This window comes from Mya arenaria, chromosome 6, assembly GCF_026914265.1.
Source record: "Mya arenaria isolate MELC-2E11 chromosome 6, ASM2691426v1".
NCBI classification, from domain to species: Eukaryota; Metazoa; Mollusca; class Bivalvia; order Myida; family Myidae; genus Mya; species Mya arenaria.
In genome coordinates, this window is record NC_069127.1 from 79,297,540 (window position 1) to 79,316,057 (window position 18,518).

The 18,518-nt window shown below is 33.2% G+C and overlaps 1 protein-coding gene across 4 annotated transcripts; it reads right to left on the minus strand.

Annotated features, from left to right (window-relative positions):
* Nucleotides 1-1,022: 1,022 nt before the first annotated feature.
* On the minus strand, nucleotides 1,023-14,611 carry LOC128236681 (uncharacterized). 4 transcript variants are annotated; one of them, XM_052951717.1, is made up of 3 exons: nucleotides 13,043-13,218; nucleotides 6,160-6,785; nucleotides 1,023-2,635 (listed from the first exon to the last, which is right to left on the minus strand). In XM_052951717.1, the coding sequence occupies exon 3, from the start codon at nucleotides 2,628-2,630 to the stop codon at nucleotides 1,446-1,448; it is 1,185 nt and encodes a 394-aa protein (XP_052807677.1). In that variant the 5' UTR covers nucleotides 2,631-2,635; nucleotides 6,160-6,785; nucleotides 13,043-13,218; the 3' UTR covers nucleotides 1,023-1,445. The 4 variants fall into 4 exon arrangements, with proteins under 4 accessions (XP_052807677.1, XP_052807676.1, XP_052807674.1 ...); XM_052951716.1 differs by lacking the exon at nucleotides 13,043-13,218 and adding an exon at nucleotides 14,482-14,611 and having other exon boundaries at nucleotides 1,023-6,785; XM_052951714.1 differs by having other exon boundaries at nucleotides 1,023-6,785.
* Nucleotides 14,612-18,518: the final 3,907 nt, after the last annotated feature.

Genomic DNA, 18,518 nt, shown 5'->3' on the forward strand with positions numbered 1-18,518 from the left:
GAGCTTGGTGTTATGTACATTTGAGCAATGCATGTGTTTCCACACTCATGCTCCAAACACGCACATGTTCCAAACACATCTCTCACATAAGTTTTTCTCCATATTGCTCCAAACACATACATGCTCCAAACACATACATGCTCCAAACACATACATGCTCCAGACACATACATGCTCCAGACACATACATGCTCCAGACACATCTCTCACATAAGTTTTTCCCCATATTGCTCCAAACACATACATGCTCCAAACACATACATGCTCCAGACACATACATGCTCCAAACGCATCTCCCACTCAAGTTCTCCCCCATACTGCTCCAAACACATCCCTCACACAAGTCCTCCCACATACTGCTCCAGACACACACATACTCCAAACACATCCCTCACACAAGTCCTCCCCCATACTTCTCCAAACACACGCATGCTCCAAACACATCTCACACTCAAGTTCTCCCCATACTGCTCCAAACACACACATGCTCCAAACACATCCCTCACACAAGTCCTCCCCCATACTGTTCCAAACACAGACATGCTCCCACAGTCGATCTGTACCTACATTACAATAGACACAGTTTTGAGTTAATCGCCTGATTTAAACTACAGAGAAACAAGTTCTATGCAAATGAACAACAGATAGAAAGTCATAGTGAATAACATGCTTAATATTCTTTTTGTTACTATACTATATTTAATAGTTAATACTGTCTAATCCCATAGTTAAGTTGGTCTTTGCACAACCATCATTTGAACATCAATTCTACCAAAAAATAATCAACTTGAAAGGGGAATAATTATGTGTACTGCTTAGTAATTTTATCATCGGAGTTGCTTATTCTTAGACTAACAGTATGCAGGGGACCAGACAAGTTGAACAAACACTTCAACTTCGGATATATACATTTTGCTTTATGGAATTCACACTTTGTGTATTAAAGACGAAGGCGGGGCTGCATTTCTACATTTGGGAAATGGGGCCTGGGCCCTGCGAAAAGGGAAGATGTCATTTTTAGTAAAAAGGGGAATTTCGCAAGATTACAAAAAAAAAACACAACCAAAAAACAACAACATTTTAATGTAAATTGATAAAATAAACATGTATAAACATATACACAACAATAATACAGCCCTTGAAGGAAATGTATTGAATTTAAGTTTGAAAAAATAAATATCCGATGACTCTTATGAAAATGTTCCTAGAATATTTTATATATACATTGTAAACATTGTAAATATCACAATTTTATGAACAGAACAGAACAGATAATTTATTAAGACTTGTACAAAGTACATCATCTTCTTAACCATATACATATAATAATTGAACACATGGTGAGAACACAGGTAATACAATAATGAGTAAATTAGAATACAGATGTATGGACATATTCAAATTAGGTGAGGATGAACAAAAATATAACAAAAAATAAATCATTGTTATATTTCAATATTAAGAGTTGTTCGTCTTATACATAACGCTTCTTTGACAAATAAAGATAGTTTTATAAGTTCTTGTCTATTTGTTGAATTTAACAGTTCAATAAATTTTAGTACAGACGGACGTATATAATAATTACGTTTGATGTATTTCTTTCTAATAAGATTAAAACATGGACAAATACAAATAAAATGGAACTCGTCTTCTATATCACTTCTATTACAACATAAACAATATCTTTTATCACGTTGAATTCGATTACGGTTATATCTACCCGTTTGAATTCTTAAAGGGTGAACAGAAAGTCTAAGTCTACAAAAGAATAGGCGTAAGCTTTTAGGTAAAATGTCTAAATAATGTTCATAACCAAAAGTGGTTTTAAAGTCTTTATACAAAAACAAGACTGGACTATCAAGAGAGCGATACCACTTTTGCCTAAAACAATCAATTATTCTAGTTTTTAACTCACACAAAAAATACTTTTCATTTGGTACACTGGCATTATCAAATACATATCCAAAGCCAAACTCGCTCAAAAGCTTTCTAACATTTGATACCCAATTATTCTTTCCTATTACACAGTCTGATAATGCATACCTATATACAGTGCGCGTTATGATATTATCACTTCTTACAACCTTAAGCCAATATTGTATAATTCTAACAAATCTATGTACATAAAGAGGATATCTGCCAAGCTCACCGTAAACACTTGCTGTACATGTATTTTTTCTAACATTTAATAGACGTTTACAAAATTTTAAATTAATTCTTTCAATTTCTTTTGACTTGGTATAACCCCATATTTCCGAAGCATAATTTAGAAAAGGAGCTACAAAAGCATCAAATAGTTGACATAGAATCTTTGGTTTCAGGTCATATTCCCTACATTTACATAATAATACATTTAGTGCTTTTAAAGCTTTACCAGTTAAATGTTCTTGGTTTAAAGCATAATTACCAGTATAGTTGAAAACAGTTCCTAAGTAATTAAAATCATTCACAACTTCAATAGACTGGCCATTGTAGGTCCAATGTTCTGATGGCAATAGCCCTCCCCTTTTACGAAAAACCATATTTTTTGTTTTAAGTATATTTACAGATAAACCCCAGTTATTACAGTATTCTAAAAGTCTATTCAAATGTTGTTGTATTTCTTCAGGTGATTTTCCTACGATAGCCATGTCATCTGAAAATAACAACAATATAAGGACAATATCATCAATTAGAAGTCCAGAATCTACATCATTCTGTAAAAATAATTCTAAGTCTTCAACAAAGAGAGAAAATAGTAAAGGGGACATAACTTCTCCTTGACGGAGGCCTTCAGCATAGTCGAAGTAATCAGAATATGTAAAACATGATTTAACACAAGATTTAACTTTTTGATACATATCTCGTACTATTCTAAGTAGTTTTCATTGAATACCGCATTTGTACAGTTTCAACCATAAAGCATTTCTATAAATAGAATCAAAACATTTCATCATATCAACATAAACAACATAAAGTCTTTTATTGTCATTCAAATATTTTTGCACTAATGACGTAAGAATAAAAATAGCATCTACAGTTGATCGCCCGAAATCCGAACTGAGCGTCCGAAATTATGTTATGTTCGTTACAAAATGTATCAATGCGTTTATTTAGTACAGTTGTAAAAAGCTTAGACAGGCAACTAACGAGTGTAATTCCCCTATAATTATTAACGTCATCTAAATTTCCCTTTTTATGCAATGGTATAATAACACCTTCCATCCACTTATCGGGAAAAAATCCTGAGTTTAAAATACCGTTAAAAATATTACATACATGCGAAGGCAAAATATCGAACGTCTCTATAAAGTATTCATTCATCAGAATGTCACTCCCAGAAGATTCATTACGCTTCAATGATTTAATAGCAATATGTATTTCATTGACAGTTATAGGCTGATCTAATTCGGAAAATGAAACATCAACATTATCAAAATCATGCGTGTTGCAAAAAATTTCAGACTCTTCGTTAAAACATTCAAAGACACTACTACCTAATGCTGAAAAATATTCCCTAAATGTTTCATTTGGTTTACTGTCAGCCGTTGGTTTGGATTTTGGTTTAAAATATTTCCAAAAATCTCTAGGCTTACTTTTTTAATTGTTCTATTTCTTGCATTTTTAATCTGTATGCATTATTTTTCTTTTTACTAACAATATTTTTATACACACGTTTATGTTCTACTAATAACAATATATTTTCATGCGATTTATCGCTATTAAACAAACGTAATGACTCTAAATACACGTTATGCGCTTCAATACATTCAGCGTCAAACCAATCGTTATTTTTAATACATGTGTCCACATGGAAATATGCTTTATTATTGACATTATGACATTTTGAGAATAAAGGGTCAGCAACAGAACGTATAACATTCGTAAATTCATTAACAGCGTCATTTACAGATTGTCTAGTGTTATCAATATTATTAACAATGTTATTAAATCGTTGCAAACAGCCAATAATGCCCGTGCGAAACTGTTCTCTATAATCATTACTCCATCTATATTTCATCTCTGATCTTTCTTGATCATCATGAGTGACATAATTACATAATAGCTTAAATTGCAAGGAAGAGTGGTCACTCCATTGATTGAATGCACAAATATTGAAGTCACTAATCATTGAAAAGTTTCGCTCATGCATCAATAAATAATCTATAACGGAACATCCATTGTAGGAAAAATATGTATAATTATTGGCCTACTCTACCATTAACAATGCGCATAGATGAGGATTTACACAAATCTAATAATTTAACACCGTGGCTATTATGTACAGTGTCTACAGAGGCCCGCACGGGGGTACTGTCAGGTTCATAATCAGTATCGTTGAACGAAAAATTAACATCATCATGTATGATAAAATCATGTTTTTTTGCCAATTCTACTGTTTAAATCGCCACATATTGTTACACAGCCTAAATTGCTATACATATATATATCATTCTCAAGCGTATCAAATAGATCAACGTTATTAAAATTATTGTATGCTGGCGATTTTTCACCCCATAAATAGACTCCACACCAATAAATATCTTCCTCAGTTTTAAAAATATTATGGTCTAGCCTTAACCATATAATAGTATCATGATGATTTTTTACTATTTCAATTCCATCTTTCAGGTGTTCTTTATAAAACAATACGATTCCTCCACTACATCTATGTGCATTTCTATGTTGAATTTTTCGACAAAGCCATTTAAAGATACATTGCTAGAAGAATTGGTCCATGATTCATACAAAAAACAAATATCAGAACTAGAAATAATATTTAAAAAACCAGAAGATTGTTGTTTTTCATGGGTAAGTCCGTGCACATTCCAAGAGGTTATAGAAAGTTCACACCCGGCGTGCCCCTCGTCCCTCATCGGTCGTCCGTCCACGTAGAGGGTATCGTACACGAGCCACGCCTTCTTCCCCTTCTCCCTGAACTCCTTCATCTTCTTCACTAGACCCCGCTGCTTATCGGTAACCTCCTTCGGGAATTGTTCAAACATGTGAAACTGCGTCCCCTTTAGGTGTTTCCATTCTCTACGTACCAGTTCACGCTCTTGGAAGAACGTCATTATGTCATGGATGAAATATGGTTCTATAAAGCTATATTATGTCAAAGTGTAATGCCCACAATAAACATTGCATACATTCACAAGTGAATTTTACATTTAAAATGCTCATTTATTTAATACTTCATACAGGAATCTGTCTATCAATTTGAAGTCTATATTTATTGTAATGTTTCAAACAATTATGACATTTCTCAACAGCAAAACCATTATTAATAGTTACAATTCTTATGACAACCAATTAGGCAACAGAAAATGAGAAACCAGGAACAAGCATTTAACAACAACATGTCCATTACATAGTTTTACAAAATAAATTTCAAATTAGTAATGCTATAATTCAAATACCTAGAATAAAGAATAATGCTTAAATAAAAAAGATCACAAAATATATTTACAAATCCTGTAAAGCATACACAAATAAATACATATGCTATATTGAACACACTACATGAACACTATTTTCGAAAAATAAATTTAATCATCACAGAATGATTTACTGAATTCAATATTTCTGAAATGCTTTATCACCATGAAGCTTGTATAGAAACTTCAATGTTACCCAGATACCAACGATCAGAGAACTTTGACCGTATATACCAAATAAGAATACAAAAATCCTCCAGAAATTTATCTCAAAATGAAATCTTGTTTATTTTAAAAATTATATACATGGAATAATTAATTATGAGCAAATCCTGATAAATACATTCTGTAAATGCATCTAGGTCCTAACCTAACATCATTGAAATACATATACATGAAACACATACATACTGAAAAAAATTGCCCTATAGTTTTTAGTGGTCTTCATACTATTTTGTAAACTACCCACTGTTTATATTTACCGCTTCAACTGATTAAAATCAATAACGGTTGATACATACTGCTTTCTCATTGGACAAAGTATTATTTTGCCTACTAATGCTAATGAAAATCATAATGTATGTGTTTTAACATGAGTGGACTAGGTACATGAAAATTGATATCTTTAGTGGTGTTTGTTTACTTTTTGGGCTTCAATTGACACACATGGTAATTTAATAAACATGGATATTAATGAAGAGGAAAACAAAACCTTAAGCAAACTATTATAAAATTTGTTTACAATTTCCGATTTATCATCCTTCCGAAATACTTCCTAACACAGTATCTGCCTATTTTTCTCGTTTTTGTTGTGTATGTATCCTCCCTGGTACACGGGAATCCCGATCAGCATCCGGCAATTACGCGGGTACACGTACACGTACGTCAGTTGGAACCAGTGCACGTGACAGTCACGCATTGCGTCTTCAAACACGTGCGCGCGTACAAGGTTCATCCTCAATTTGGATTTCGATTTCTTATTGATTTTCTTGTTCTTTTTATCTTCTTTCTCTTTAACTACTTCATAGATGTCGTACACATTTTCGAAGTTTTTGATAGCAACAAGTAAGGCAGCATCAGACAAGTTAAATTCCTGGTTTTGGTTCTGCGTATATGAATTCGAATATTTTGTAAACGGCTTCACTTTGGACAATTCTTTGCTTTTAAATGCAATTTTCAATTTTTTAATGTGATTGTTGTCTTCGTTACTTTTCCTTGTAAGAAATCTCAATATTCCTGTCAATCTGTCTTCTAAAGTCTCGTTTGGTACTATGTATTCAGAAGCCATTTTCTTCACAGACAGGAAACAGGCTCGAGAGCAATTCTATAAGCTGTCAGGTATCGTCACAATCGAGGAACTAACATAACCTGAAATTATAGACATGTCGCTGTTAACTTTAAAAGCGATCGATGAAATGAATAAATGAAAATTTGATTAAATGAGTGAGTGAGTGAGTGAGTGAGTGAGTGAGCGAGCGAGCGAGCCAGCCAGTCAGTGAGTCAGCCAGTGAGCGAGTGAGTGAGTGAGTGTTGAATGAAGGAATTTATGAATGAATAAATGAATGAACGAACGATATAATGAATGAATGATTGAATGAACGAACGAAGAACAAACAAACCAAAAAACGAACGAACAAATAAATGAATAAACGAACGAACGAACGAACGAATGAATGAATGAATATCAACGAATGAACAAATAAACGAGAACGAACGAATTCATTAATTTATTAATAAATAAATAATTAATAAATAATAAATGAATAAATAATAACTAAATAATTAATAAATAATAAATAAATAGTAAATAAATGATAAATAAATAACAAATAAATACTGCCTTACCACACACATGGTTTAATCCCTATAGGCGTGTCTTAAGTAGATCCAAATCATTTCTATATTCTATTATTTAATTCTAACTCTAAACTATCAGTTGCGTTTGACAAAAATGAAAGTATTAAATTTTAACTTGAATTTCGTGTATACAACATAGTTACATGTTCGGTACCTAGCTACAAGTGTCTTGTAAACAATGAATAATGCATTCATGTTAACATGATTAAATAGTAATTTAAACAAAAGGTCTTATGACTCGTACAATATGTGTCACAATCTGGAACAATTAGATATATGTATGCCAACATTTGTATATGGTGACTATTGTGTTTTCAATCTTAATTGTTTTTATTTTATGTATATGTATTTTCGAGCTTTCTTGAAACAGGTCATTTATATCAACCGAGTATTCAGTTAAATGTACATTATTTATTTTATGAAAATCTCTCCTTCAAACGATTTTCTCAGGTCATTTCAGTTCAAATATAAACATGATATGATACAATTTACCTGTTTCTACGTGCCAAAATTAACATAAACGCTTTTAGAATCACACACACGCGCGCACGCACGCGCGCACACACACACACACACGCGCGCACACACACACACACACACACACACACACACACTACCAAAGATGTTTTAATATGAAATTTTATCTAACTACGACAAAAAAAACTCACAAATATAATTGTAAAATAATTCAAGTGTCCAACCGTCAACTCCTCAGCCTCATTAATTCTATGACATTTTTAAAAAAAAAGAGATTTTATGTCACTATAAATACTGTTTAATAGATGTTCTCAGGTAGAATTAAAATTGTGCTTATTTACTGTTTCCCACTGGCCAGTATATTTAAAATTAAAATAAAGATTTATTTTTATCCATTCTATTAATATTGGCTAATCTATTTTATTTTCACGTATCCATATAAATCAAAATTCCACTTGCCTCACAGTTTCACAATTATGTATTAAGTTCCACAATATATTTTATAATTTACAAGTACACGATGATACCAGGAACTATATACAGCCTCGTAGTTATCCTGTAAATTTCATGTTAATGACCATAGCTTTTAGATAGAATACATTGCTTCAGCATATCGATTTAACGGTCGATTACGTTTAACAATCACATGTAAGATGACTTATTTTTATAAATACAAAAAAAAGCTACAAAAATTCGAATATTTGCGTATCTCCCAGTATGTATTCGTTATGAGTGTGTAGATATTCTTAGTCTAGTTATAAATTTCCTCAAATAATCTGGAAGAACATCTAAATAATTTTCATAGTCAAAATATGATTTACAATTTTTATACACCATTAATACATTGCTCAAATTTACATTTGCTGTCCACTCCTGTACAAAACAGTCAGTGAGTGCCTTCTTAAATATAGCAACAAAAAAACTGCGGAGAAACACAAGATGGGTTCTCCCAGACATATCTATAACCATTAGTAAATAGCAAATTTTTCAAATTATATACCCAGTTCTTAGCTCCTTTATTACAATCTTCTACAGCAAGGCTATATACTTTCTGTATTATGATATTAACTGTATTTATAATTTTAAGCCAATATTTAACAATTCTTAACCAATGTACAATATATAAAGGATGTCTCCCAAGTTCCCCATAAACACCAGCATTACTTATCAACACATTTTAGGTAATTCAGCCTTGACTTTAGACCACACACGTTCGGTGAACCAATATTTAAATAGCATAATTAGATCATTCGACAACTTATGATTTTTATTTTCAGGATGCTGTATACTTTGAGACTTACTACTCCTCGATTCGCTATGGGAATTAATCGAAGTTTGGAATTGTTCAAGAGAAATATGAGCACAAGTTTCAAAAGTAAGCACGCGCGTTACACAAACGTCACAGAATGCCACACTCCCCGCGCAACCCTAGATCTTGGAACTCTCCGTCTGTGGTGTACCGTTAGATTGAACTAGTTCGAGATGATTATAGTGTGTTTTGATCAAATTATAAAAGTTGGAAGTGAAAACATATACCACATGAAGGCCGATTTCAATTAAAATTCTGCCGATTTCCATGTTGAATTGCCCGATTCGGAATCATATACATATAGTACATTTCGCGAACACGTGTCCTCGATTCGGGAAGGAAAAGGGTAAATTCATTTAAAAAAACAACAAAAAACAATTAAATGCACGGAACGCGCGATAATAAAAGTTTTTTTTTAGATACGTTTTTTTATGGCAAGGAATTGTGTCATTAGTTCCTGAAAGTCAAAAACGTAAACCCCACTTCATCAAACCGAGACAGGGATTTCCCTGCTTTTCTTCAATGACGATTCACCATATTTGGTACTGGTAAATAACGATATGAACTATGAGAATACAATATACTTGATTAGTCAATGAAACTGCCAATCGGCTGGTATCAAGTACTACACTTAATCGTTAAGTTCCGCCTACTCAGAATTTCGGTGTAAGCGTTACCATATTTGGCGATGTCTTATCGTTACATTCATTCAGAAAATATTTATTTGTCTGTATATGTAAGCCGTTGAAAAACATACACTGAGAACATTAAAATGTTTTGTTTTGTTTAAATAGAACCCCCACCCCTGGTTCCACTAGTGTGTATTAAGTACTAGGCTTGATCGTTAAGACTTTCAACGTTCATAGGGCTTTTTAAGCTCTGCCTATTCAGAATATGGTTACATACATACATATAAGGTTACATTCTATGTCAGTGAGCTGAGTTTAAGGAAAACAATTATTTGTTAGGAAGAAAACTCGCTCGCTCCGCTCGCTCCACCCCTTTTTCATATGTAAGAATTTACTTAATAATATCTTGTACTCTTATTGTTTTGTGATTTACATGAGCGAAAAATTTGTGATGGTGTTACATTGAAAAATGAATCTACAGTATAACAAGAAACTTGACAAATGAAAGCAACCCCTGATAAGTAATTTTAAACACATGATAATCGATTGTCAAACGAACCCCACCAATTGTCAACCAACCCCCAAACATTTGTCAAACACCCCCCCCCCCCCAAAAAAAAAAAAAAAAAAAAAAAAAATGTCAAACAACCCCCCAAATATTGTCACACACCCCCAACATTTGTCAAACAAACCCCCAAAACAATAATCAAAAGTTTCGTATACTGCAGTCGAGCTTTGCATGGACTTTCTTTAAATAAAACAAAAACTAATCAAATCCAATGGAATGACGTCGAAGGAAACAGTGCTCCAACGTCCTATATGTTGATTAAATAATTTCCATTAAGCTTACAATCTTTTTTGCCGTCCTTTTCAAAAAAATACTTCCGATGGAATTCGGTACAGTTTACCACATAATTATACAATGCAACATGATTTAACAGGCATGAATATTTTAACATCACACGTTAGGTGCATGTATGCAATGCAGATGGTCATGGTTGTGCGCCGAATATGGCGACAAATCACACGATGAATGCACTTAAATACACTACACATATACCGTTCTTATATTCTTAGTCGCTGAACTCGCTCCGCCTCTTGGTCTCTGCTCACCTTTTTTGTGTTTCTAGAATATTTGTTTGCACACAACGTTGACGAAAAAACTAAGATCACAATATTCTACTTATTTTCTTCGAAAGACAGACACACTTAAATCGTAAGATGGTTTTCTTGCTACCATTTACTAAAAATGGGCTAATATTTTCATAATCATGTGACTGTCGGACAAGATCAGAAAAAAACAACATTTTATTGATCTATATTTAAATTGTTTTGTTTTTTCATCATTTGTTTTAGATAATAAACTTCTGAGATGATTTCATTATGGCGGGCCTTCAGCCAACACCAGCTATTGCGAGTAAGGTTCAACAAACTACCCCAGCCATGTAGAGTGAAGGCCATTAATTAGAGCAGGTACCGAAAATATTTTTCGCAGGGTAAAAGATCAGGTATAAAATAGCTAGAACTTGGCGTAATATTCCAATTAAATATCAACTAATCAATTTAATGCATTTTAACATTAGCAGAAACAAGTGAAGTGATTAAAGCTATATTCATCGTATACATATGATGGAGATAGCAAACAAGAGCGGCCCTGGTAGGGGTATCGTTTCACGACTGACCATCCAAAAAAACACGCTAAATGTAAGAGACTTGTCTTGAAATGGACGGCGAAAACATTTACACAAGAACATCAACCATACGTACATTTGAAGCAATTATACCTAAAATGTGTGCAGTATTTTTCACAATTTTGGAGAATTAATAAATCAGAAAATTCCCTTTTTTGGTAGATCTTAGTATTTGACCTGCTTTCGGACTTGTACTTTATATGGTGCTATTGGCGGACTGATCTTATCATTCATAGGATTTCTGTTATATATAACAAGTAATTATTTAATATATTTAATATATAATTTCATGTACACTTTTTAAAAATTATGTTAAATGTGCTCATTGGTAAATTCAATATGACCAGCATCCATCTGTTTTTGGTCTTTCGGCCAATACCTCACTTTTTGACTGTTAAAATAATAAAGGCGGGCCCTAGGTACCACGTTCTCAGAAAAATGTCCGGTCTGCTATACAAAAGCTGTGTAACTGGTTATGTAGGAGAATGTCTATCATTTACGAAAAGTGTTATTGGCAAAAATATCTCTTGCGACATATCTTTTAGGTACAGCAACATAGAGTCCGTACCAAAAACATCATAGAGGCAAGTCTCAATATACATGTTTCTAGGCCTTAATTGACTCAGCCAAAGTGACATCATTTGCAGTTGTGAGACTTTGTTAAATCCGTCCATATGGGATGCATAAATCATGCCGTATATCGTTAAGACAGACCTGACGGCTATCGAGGAAGCTAACTGCTTGTAAATAACACACTTATTTGTGAACCTGTAGAGAAAGAAACCCCATGCGACATTGTTTTCACTGAATGCATCAATAAAGATCAACTTATCATTGGCTTAGCTTATCATCCGACCAATCATGACGAAACCTGCACATACAAACTCTATAAAGACATTGCAACTGCCTATTCCAAATTCACGAAGTGAATATCTGGATACCTACCTGACATTGACTACATCACTAACTCCATCAGTTGTGATCAGTACAGGAAAACAAATAACGAACAGTGCCTTCTCATTGAGCCCGAATTTGGCCTCTCACAGGTCGTACCAGGAAAACCACCCTTGATGTGTTCCTTACAAACCGCTCACAACTCATAAACAGACGTACAGCAACACCACGCTTCAGCGTTCTCGACGCATCATTTATAGACACTGGTTCTGTTGTGTTTTGGCTCTAACACCGATTGGGTCAAATTCCAAAGAATCAAACGTCAAGTCCAACATGCATGTAGAACCGCTCATAACAGTCTGAGTCATACAATCTGTATGTTTTCGGATGACAACGAAAACCTAAACTGGGCCTTCTGGGGCAACATCAAGTCAAGACGAAAAGACAACCTGGGTGTTTCATCTCTAAAGAAAGATGACCTTACATTCTACTCTGCACAACAGAAAGCCGATATATTCAATGAATATGTTTTTTCCGTGTTCACTGATAAAGATCTTTCAAACCACCCGTCTCTCCCAGTAAGCTCCACCCCTTCCATGAAGCCCATCAACGTAACAGTACCAGATGGGCAGAAACTCTTCCAGAATGAAAAACCAAACAAAGCAGGTGACCTGACAAATTTCCCGCGTGCTCCCTAAAACAAGCTGAACAACAATGAATTTATGAACCTATTGATATATACTAGATAATAAATAAATACTGCCTTACCAAAAACAAAACATTATTTAATCCTTAGGCGTTAAAGGAGATGCAAAATCCTTTTCATATTCTATCACTAACTCACACTCTAAAATATCACTTTCAAAATATTGAATTTAAACTTGAATTTCGTATACTAATTTCAAACATAGTTACAATTCTAGCTTGATATCTAGATACGCCTGTTTTCATGGTTTTGTAAAACAATTTATGTTTAAACAGTGTATATATATATATATATGTGTGTGTGTGTACAGTATACTAGTATGCTATTTTTAAATCATGACTCATGACACACGTGAAGTGTCACAGTAGAACACAACTTTCCTTCGTCATCATTTGTACGTGGTTACCATTCATGTTTATAATATTAATCGTATTTATAATATATAATAGTTTTTATCTTATGTTCCTTCATTTGCGAGGATGTCTTTTAACAGGACATTAACCAACCGAGTTTCTAGTTTAAACATGATTTAATTCATAAAAATACATTGAAACACATATAATATGGTTTAAGGAGAAAGCTGAAAGCTAATATTATTACATCTCTCCTTACTTAATGGGACTCGCTCATGTTTCTTTTGTAAAACACGTTTTTTTGTATGACGAAATATATGAAATAAAGTGTGGTAAATTATAATGAGTGTTCAATCTTAGATACAAAAAGTTGGAACCCTTCAACAAATGTTGATTTTTTTGCTCAAAAGTCGTCTTTGAAGACCCCAATTTTCATGAGCGATTTGTTGTTGAGTAATTGGTTGATTGACATTATCACGTGATCCTATCAATGTATTGTTAGATTCACTGATGTATAAATCCTTGTGACCTAGTAGTTAACGTGTCTGTTTTCTATTTTGTTTACTTGACTTAACCGGCTTGGATTCACACCCCACTAAAACAAAACTATTTTTTAATTTAATTTTCTGGAATTATGCTGTTATAGAATAAAATATTGAAACAATTGGTGTTTTCTGATGCACTAACGGGAAAATTATTATATATTTTTTTTAAAAAACATGAGGGAATTCCTTTAATCGAGTTTTGACATTATTTCCTCTTCTCACACACACACACACACACACACACACACACACACACACACACACATTTTTTTTTCATGCCAAAATTAGTCTAAACGTTAATAAAAACAACAGCTTTACTTTGACAGGTATTGACACATTTAACAACAATGCTACATAGGAATTTTTAACTTAAACTACGACACAAACTCTCAAATTTGATAATTAAAATTCATTCAATGTGTTCGACCTATATAAATTTTATGACATTTTAAAGCGATTTTATGTTACTTTAAATACTGTTTAATTGATGTTCTCAATGTAGTTTTATTTAAGCGTATCGTTTATTTGAATATTTCCCATTGGACAGTATAATTATTAAAAATAAAAAAGTCATTTTTATCCATTTCATTCAATTTAGCTTACCTATTTGAGTTTTTATGTATATTTTATGAGTATTTAAATAAAAATTCCACTTGACTTTCGGTTTCACAATTATAAATTAAGTTTCACAAAATATATATACTATATTTTACATTTGCACGATACCAGGAACACTATACAGCCTCGCAGTTAACTTATGAAATTCATATTAATGGCTAAAGCCTTACGTTTAACAAGTTTCACCATCACATGCAAGATGACTTATTTTTAGATTCAAAGAGAACTGACTTCATAGTCGGAACACAAACTATAAATACCGGTGTAAACAGATTTAGTAACCTGACAACTATTTAAGGAATAAATTGCGGGATTGCCCGAGTGCAAGTATATATAAGCTTACGCACACATTGATGTCATTACTGGGGCATGAACGCAGTTGGGCTTTTTAAAGTGTGTTGAATCCGAAGGCAATTTGGTAAACAACATGACGGAAAATACAAATTGAGGCAATATTACCACCGGGTACAGTGCCAAAATTCTATCAGACTAGTTTCATTGCTAAGAGAATCAATGTAATTCAAAGCTTTACACGTTCATGTATTTTTAAGTTTTCATTACCTACATGCAAAACAACTTGGCTGCAAAGCTGATAAAAATTGGTAACAAATTGGTTTAAAAACTCAACAGAGCTTCTGCTTTATGTTATATATGTATTGCCAACTTGAAATAAATATGATTTTATTTTAAATCAGATCTTAAAGGCATACAACTATTTTTTCTGTGAGTCTAACATATATGTTTATATGTAAAAATGGTTTAATGTTTCACACAAGTTCCGATGAGTTAACAACTTCATAATAGGAAGATTTTTGTCCACCTTAGTGATAAAGTGAGGCAGCTTTCATTCTGGAAAGTTTGTCCTACACTTGTAATATTTTCATTTTTTTTTTATCTATATTCAAAGATTCACAGAATGTTTAATAAATTTTACCAAGACTCTGATCCTATTTACATATTTAACAGGTGTTCCCAGGCTGTGTCAAGACTGTCATAATCTGTCACATTGCTGTATAAATTACTTTGTAACCTTAAACCTACAACATGTAGATACAATGGAATGTTAATATTTAATGTATATTCAATTTATTAAGTAGATTGAGAATTTTTACTATTATACTATTTGTCAATGTTGTGCTTTTTACAGGAGGTAAAATTGTATAAGATATACATGGATGTGCTTTACAGAGCACCATTTACAAGTGCTTTTGATAGTACTATGAAATAATACAAGTGTTATTATTATATTGATGCACATTGTGACTTTGCGATATATGTATACCTATTGTTTCAGTAAAGTGGAATAATACACTGCTTTTGTTTTGTTATGTTATCAAATCACTGTAAAAATAGGTGTCCAGAAAATCCAATGCATTAATGAGCTTTGTGTTATGTACATTTGAGAAATGCATGTGTTTCCACGCTCATGCTCCAAACCCGCACATGCTCCAGACACATCTCTCACTCAAGTTCTCCCACATACTGCTCCAAACACACAAATGCTCAAAACACACACATGCTCCAAACACACACATGCTCCAAACACATCCCATACACTAGTTCTCCCACATACTGCTCCAAAAACAGACTGATGCTCAAAACACACACATGATCTGCACATACTGCTCCAAACACACTGATGCTCCAAACACACACATGCTCCAAACTCATCTTCCACACAAGTTCTTCCCCATACTGCTCCAAACACACACATATGCTCTAAACACACACATGCTCCAAACACATCTCCCAATCAAGTTCTCCGCAATACTGCTCCAAACACACACATGCTCCAAACACATCTCTCACACAAGTTCTCCCCAATACTGCTCCATACACACACATGCTCCAAACACATCTCCCACTCAAGTTCTTCCCAATACTGCTCCATACACACACATGCTCCAAACACATCTCCCACTCAAGTTCTTCCCAATACTGCTTCATACACACACACATGCTCCAAACACATCGTCCACACAAGTTCACCCCAATACTGCTGCATACGCACACATGCTCCAAACACATCTCCCACTCAAGTTCTCCCCACTACTGCTCCAAACACACACATGCTCCAAACACATCTCCCACACAAGTTCTCCGCAGTACTGCTCCATACACACACACATGCTCCAAACACATCTCCCACTCAAGTTCTCCGCAATACTGCTCCAAACACACACATGCTCCAAACACATCTCCCACACAAGTTCTCCCCAATACTGCTCCATATACACACATGCTCCAAACACATCTCCCACACAAGTTCTCCCACATACTGCTCTAAAGACACACATGCTCCAAACACACACATGCTCCCACAGTCGATCTGTACCTACATTGCAATAGACACAGTTTGAGTTAGTCTGAGTGTATATATTCCTCTCATGATTTTGAACTACAGAGAAACAAGTTCTATGCAACCGAACAACAGATAAAAAGTCATCACAGTGAATAACATGTTTAATTTTCTTTTCGAAATAGTAACAAATTATATTAAACTATATTTAATATTTATGCAGTCTAATACCATAGTTAGTCTTTGCACAAAAGTCAGTTCAACGTAAATACTACAAAAAATAATCAATTTAAAGGGGAATAATTAAGTGTACTGCGTAGTAATCTTGTCATCTGAGTTGCCTATCCTTAGACTATTCCCTTTATCAAAAGCAAGTTAAACATTAGGTCTGGAGTTCCTTCCCCTTACACTTATCGTTATCTTACTGTATGGACTATCAGTAAGCAGGGAACCAGACAAGTTGAACATACACTTCTCAATGTCGCTTTTACATTAAATGCTTCATGGAATATGCCTTTTGGGTATAAAAGATGAAGGCAGGGCTGACGTGTTTCTACATTTGAGGAATGGGACCTAGGCCATGAGAAAAGGGAGTAGAGAGCTATTTCTTTGCTAAAAATGGGACTTTGGCAAGGTTACAAAAAACAACCAAAAACCCCAACAAAACATTAAAATGTAAATTGATATAATAAACATGTATAAACATGTACACAACAATAATACAGCCCTTGAAGGAAATGTATTGAATTTAAGTTAAAAAATAAATATCCGATGACTCGTATGACAACATTCCTAGAAGAGTTTATATACAAATAACACGTTAATATCACAATTTTATTTCATGGATGAAGAATTTGTCTATAAGATAATGTAATGCCCACAAAACACTGCGTACATTCACAAGCACTGTTATTGTAAAATATGTAATAAATTATAAATTATTACCAGCAATGCGAATTTAATGAAAGGCATTAGAATGCAAGCATGTCAATATATAATGAGGGTCTATTAGTTGTGTGTTATTAAATTTGAGGTAATTTCTTCTTAATGTAGAAATATTTTGCAAAATTGAATAAATTTTACATTTATAATGCTCATTTATTTGATACTTTATACAGAAATCTGTCGATCAATTTGAAGTCTGTATTTATTGAAATGTTAACACTATTTTGACATTTCTCATCAGCAAAACTATTATTTTTAGTTACAATTGTTATGACCACCAAAGGCAACAGAATATGAGAAACCAGGAACAAACATTTAACAACAGCATAATTATTTTTCATAACACAGTTTTACAAAAGAAATTTTAAATAAGTATTGCTATAATTTAAATACCTAGAACAAAGAATAATGCCTAAATTAAAAAAAGATCACAACCTATCATTACTAATCCTGTAAAATACGCACAAATAAATACACATGCCATATTGAACACACTACATGAACACTATTTCCAAAAATAAGTAGATATTCAATCATTATAGAATGATTTACTGAGTCAATGATTTCTGAAATGCTCTAGCACTGGTAAAGCTTGTATAGAAACTTCAATGTTACCCAGAGACCAAAGATCAGAGAACTTTGCCGGTATATACCAAATAAGAATGCAAAAATCCTCCAGAAATGTCTCCAAAATCTTGTTTATTCTAAAAACCATATACATGAAATAAATAATTCTGAACAAATCCTAATAAATACATTTAAACAATATCGAACGGGA

Excerpts from the sequence above, each read along its gene's own strand:
- LOC128236681 (XM_052951716.1), bottom strand. The coding sequence starts at position 2,840 with ATGTATCAAAAAGTTAAATCTTGTGTTAAATCATGTTTTACATATTCT.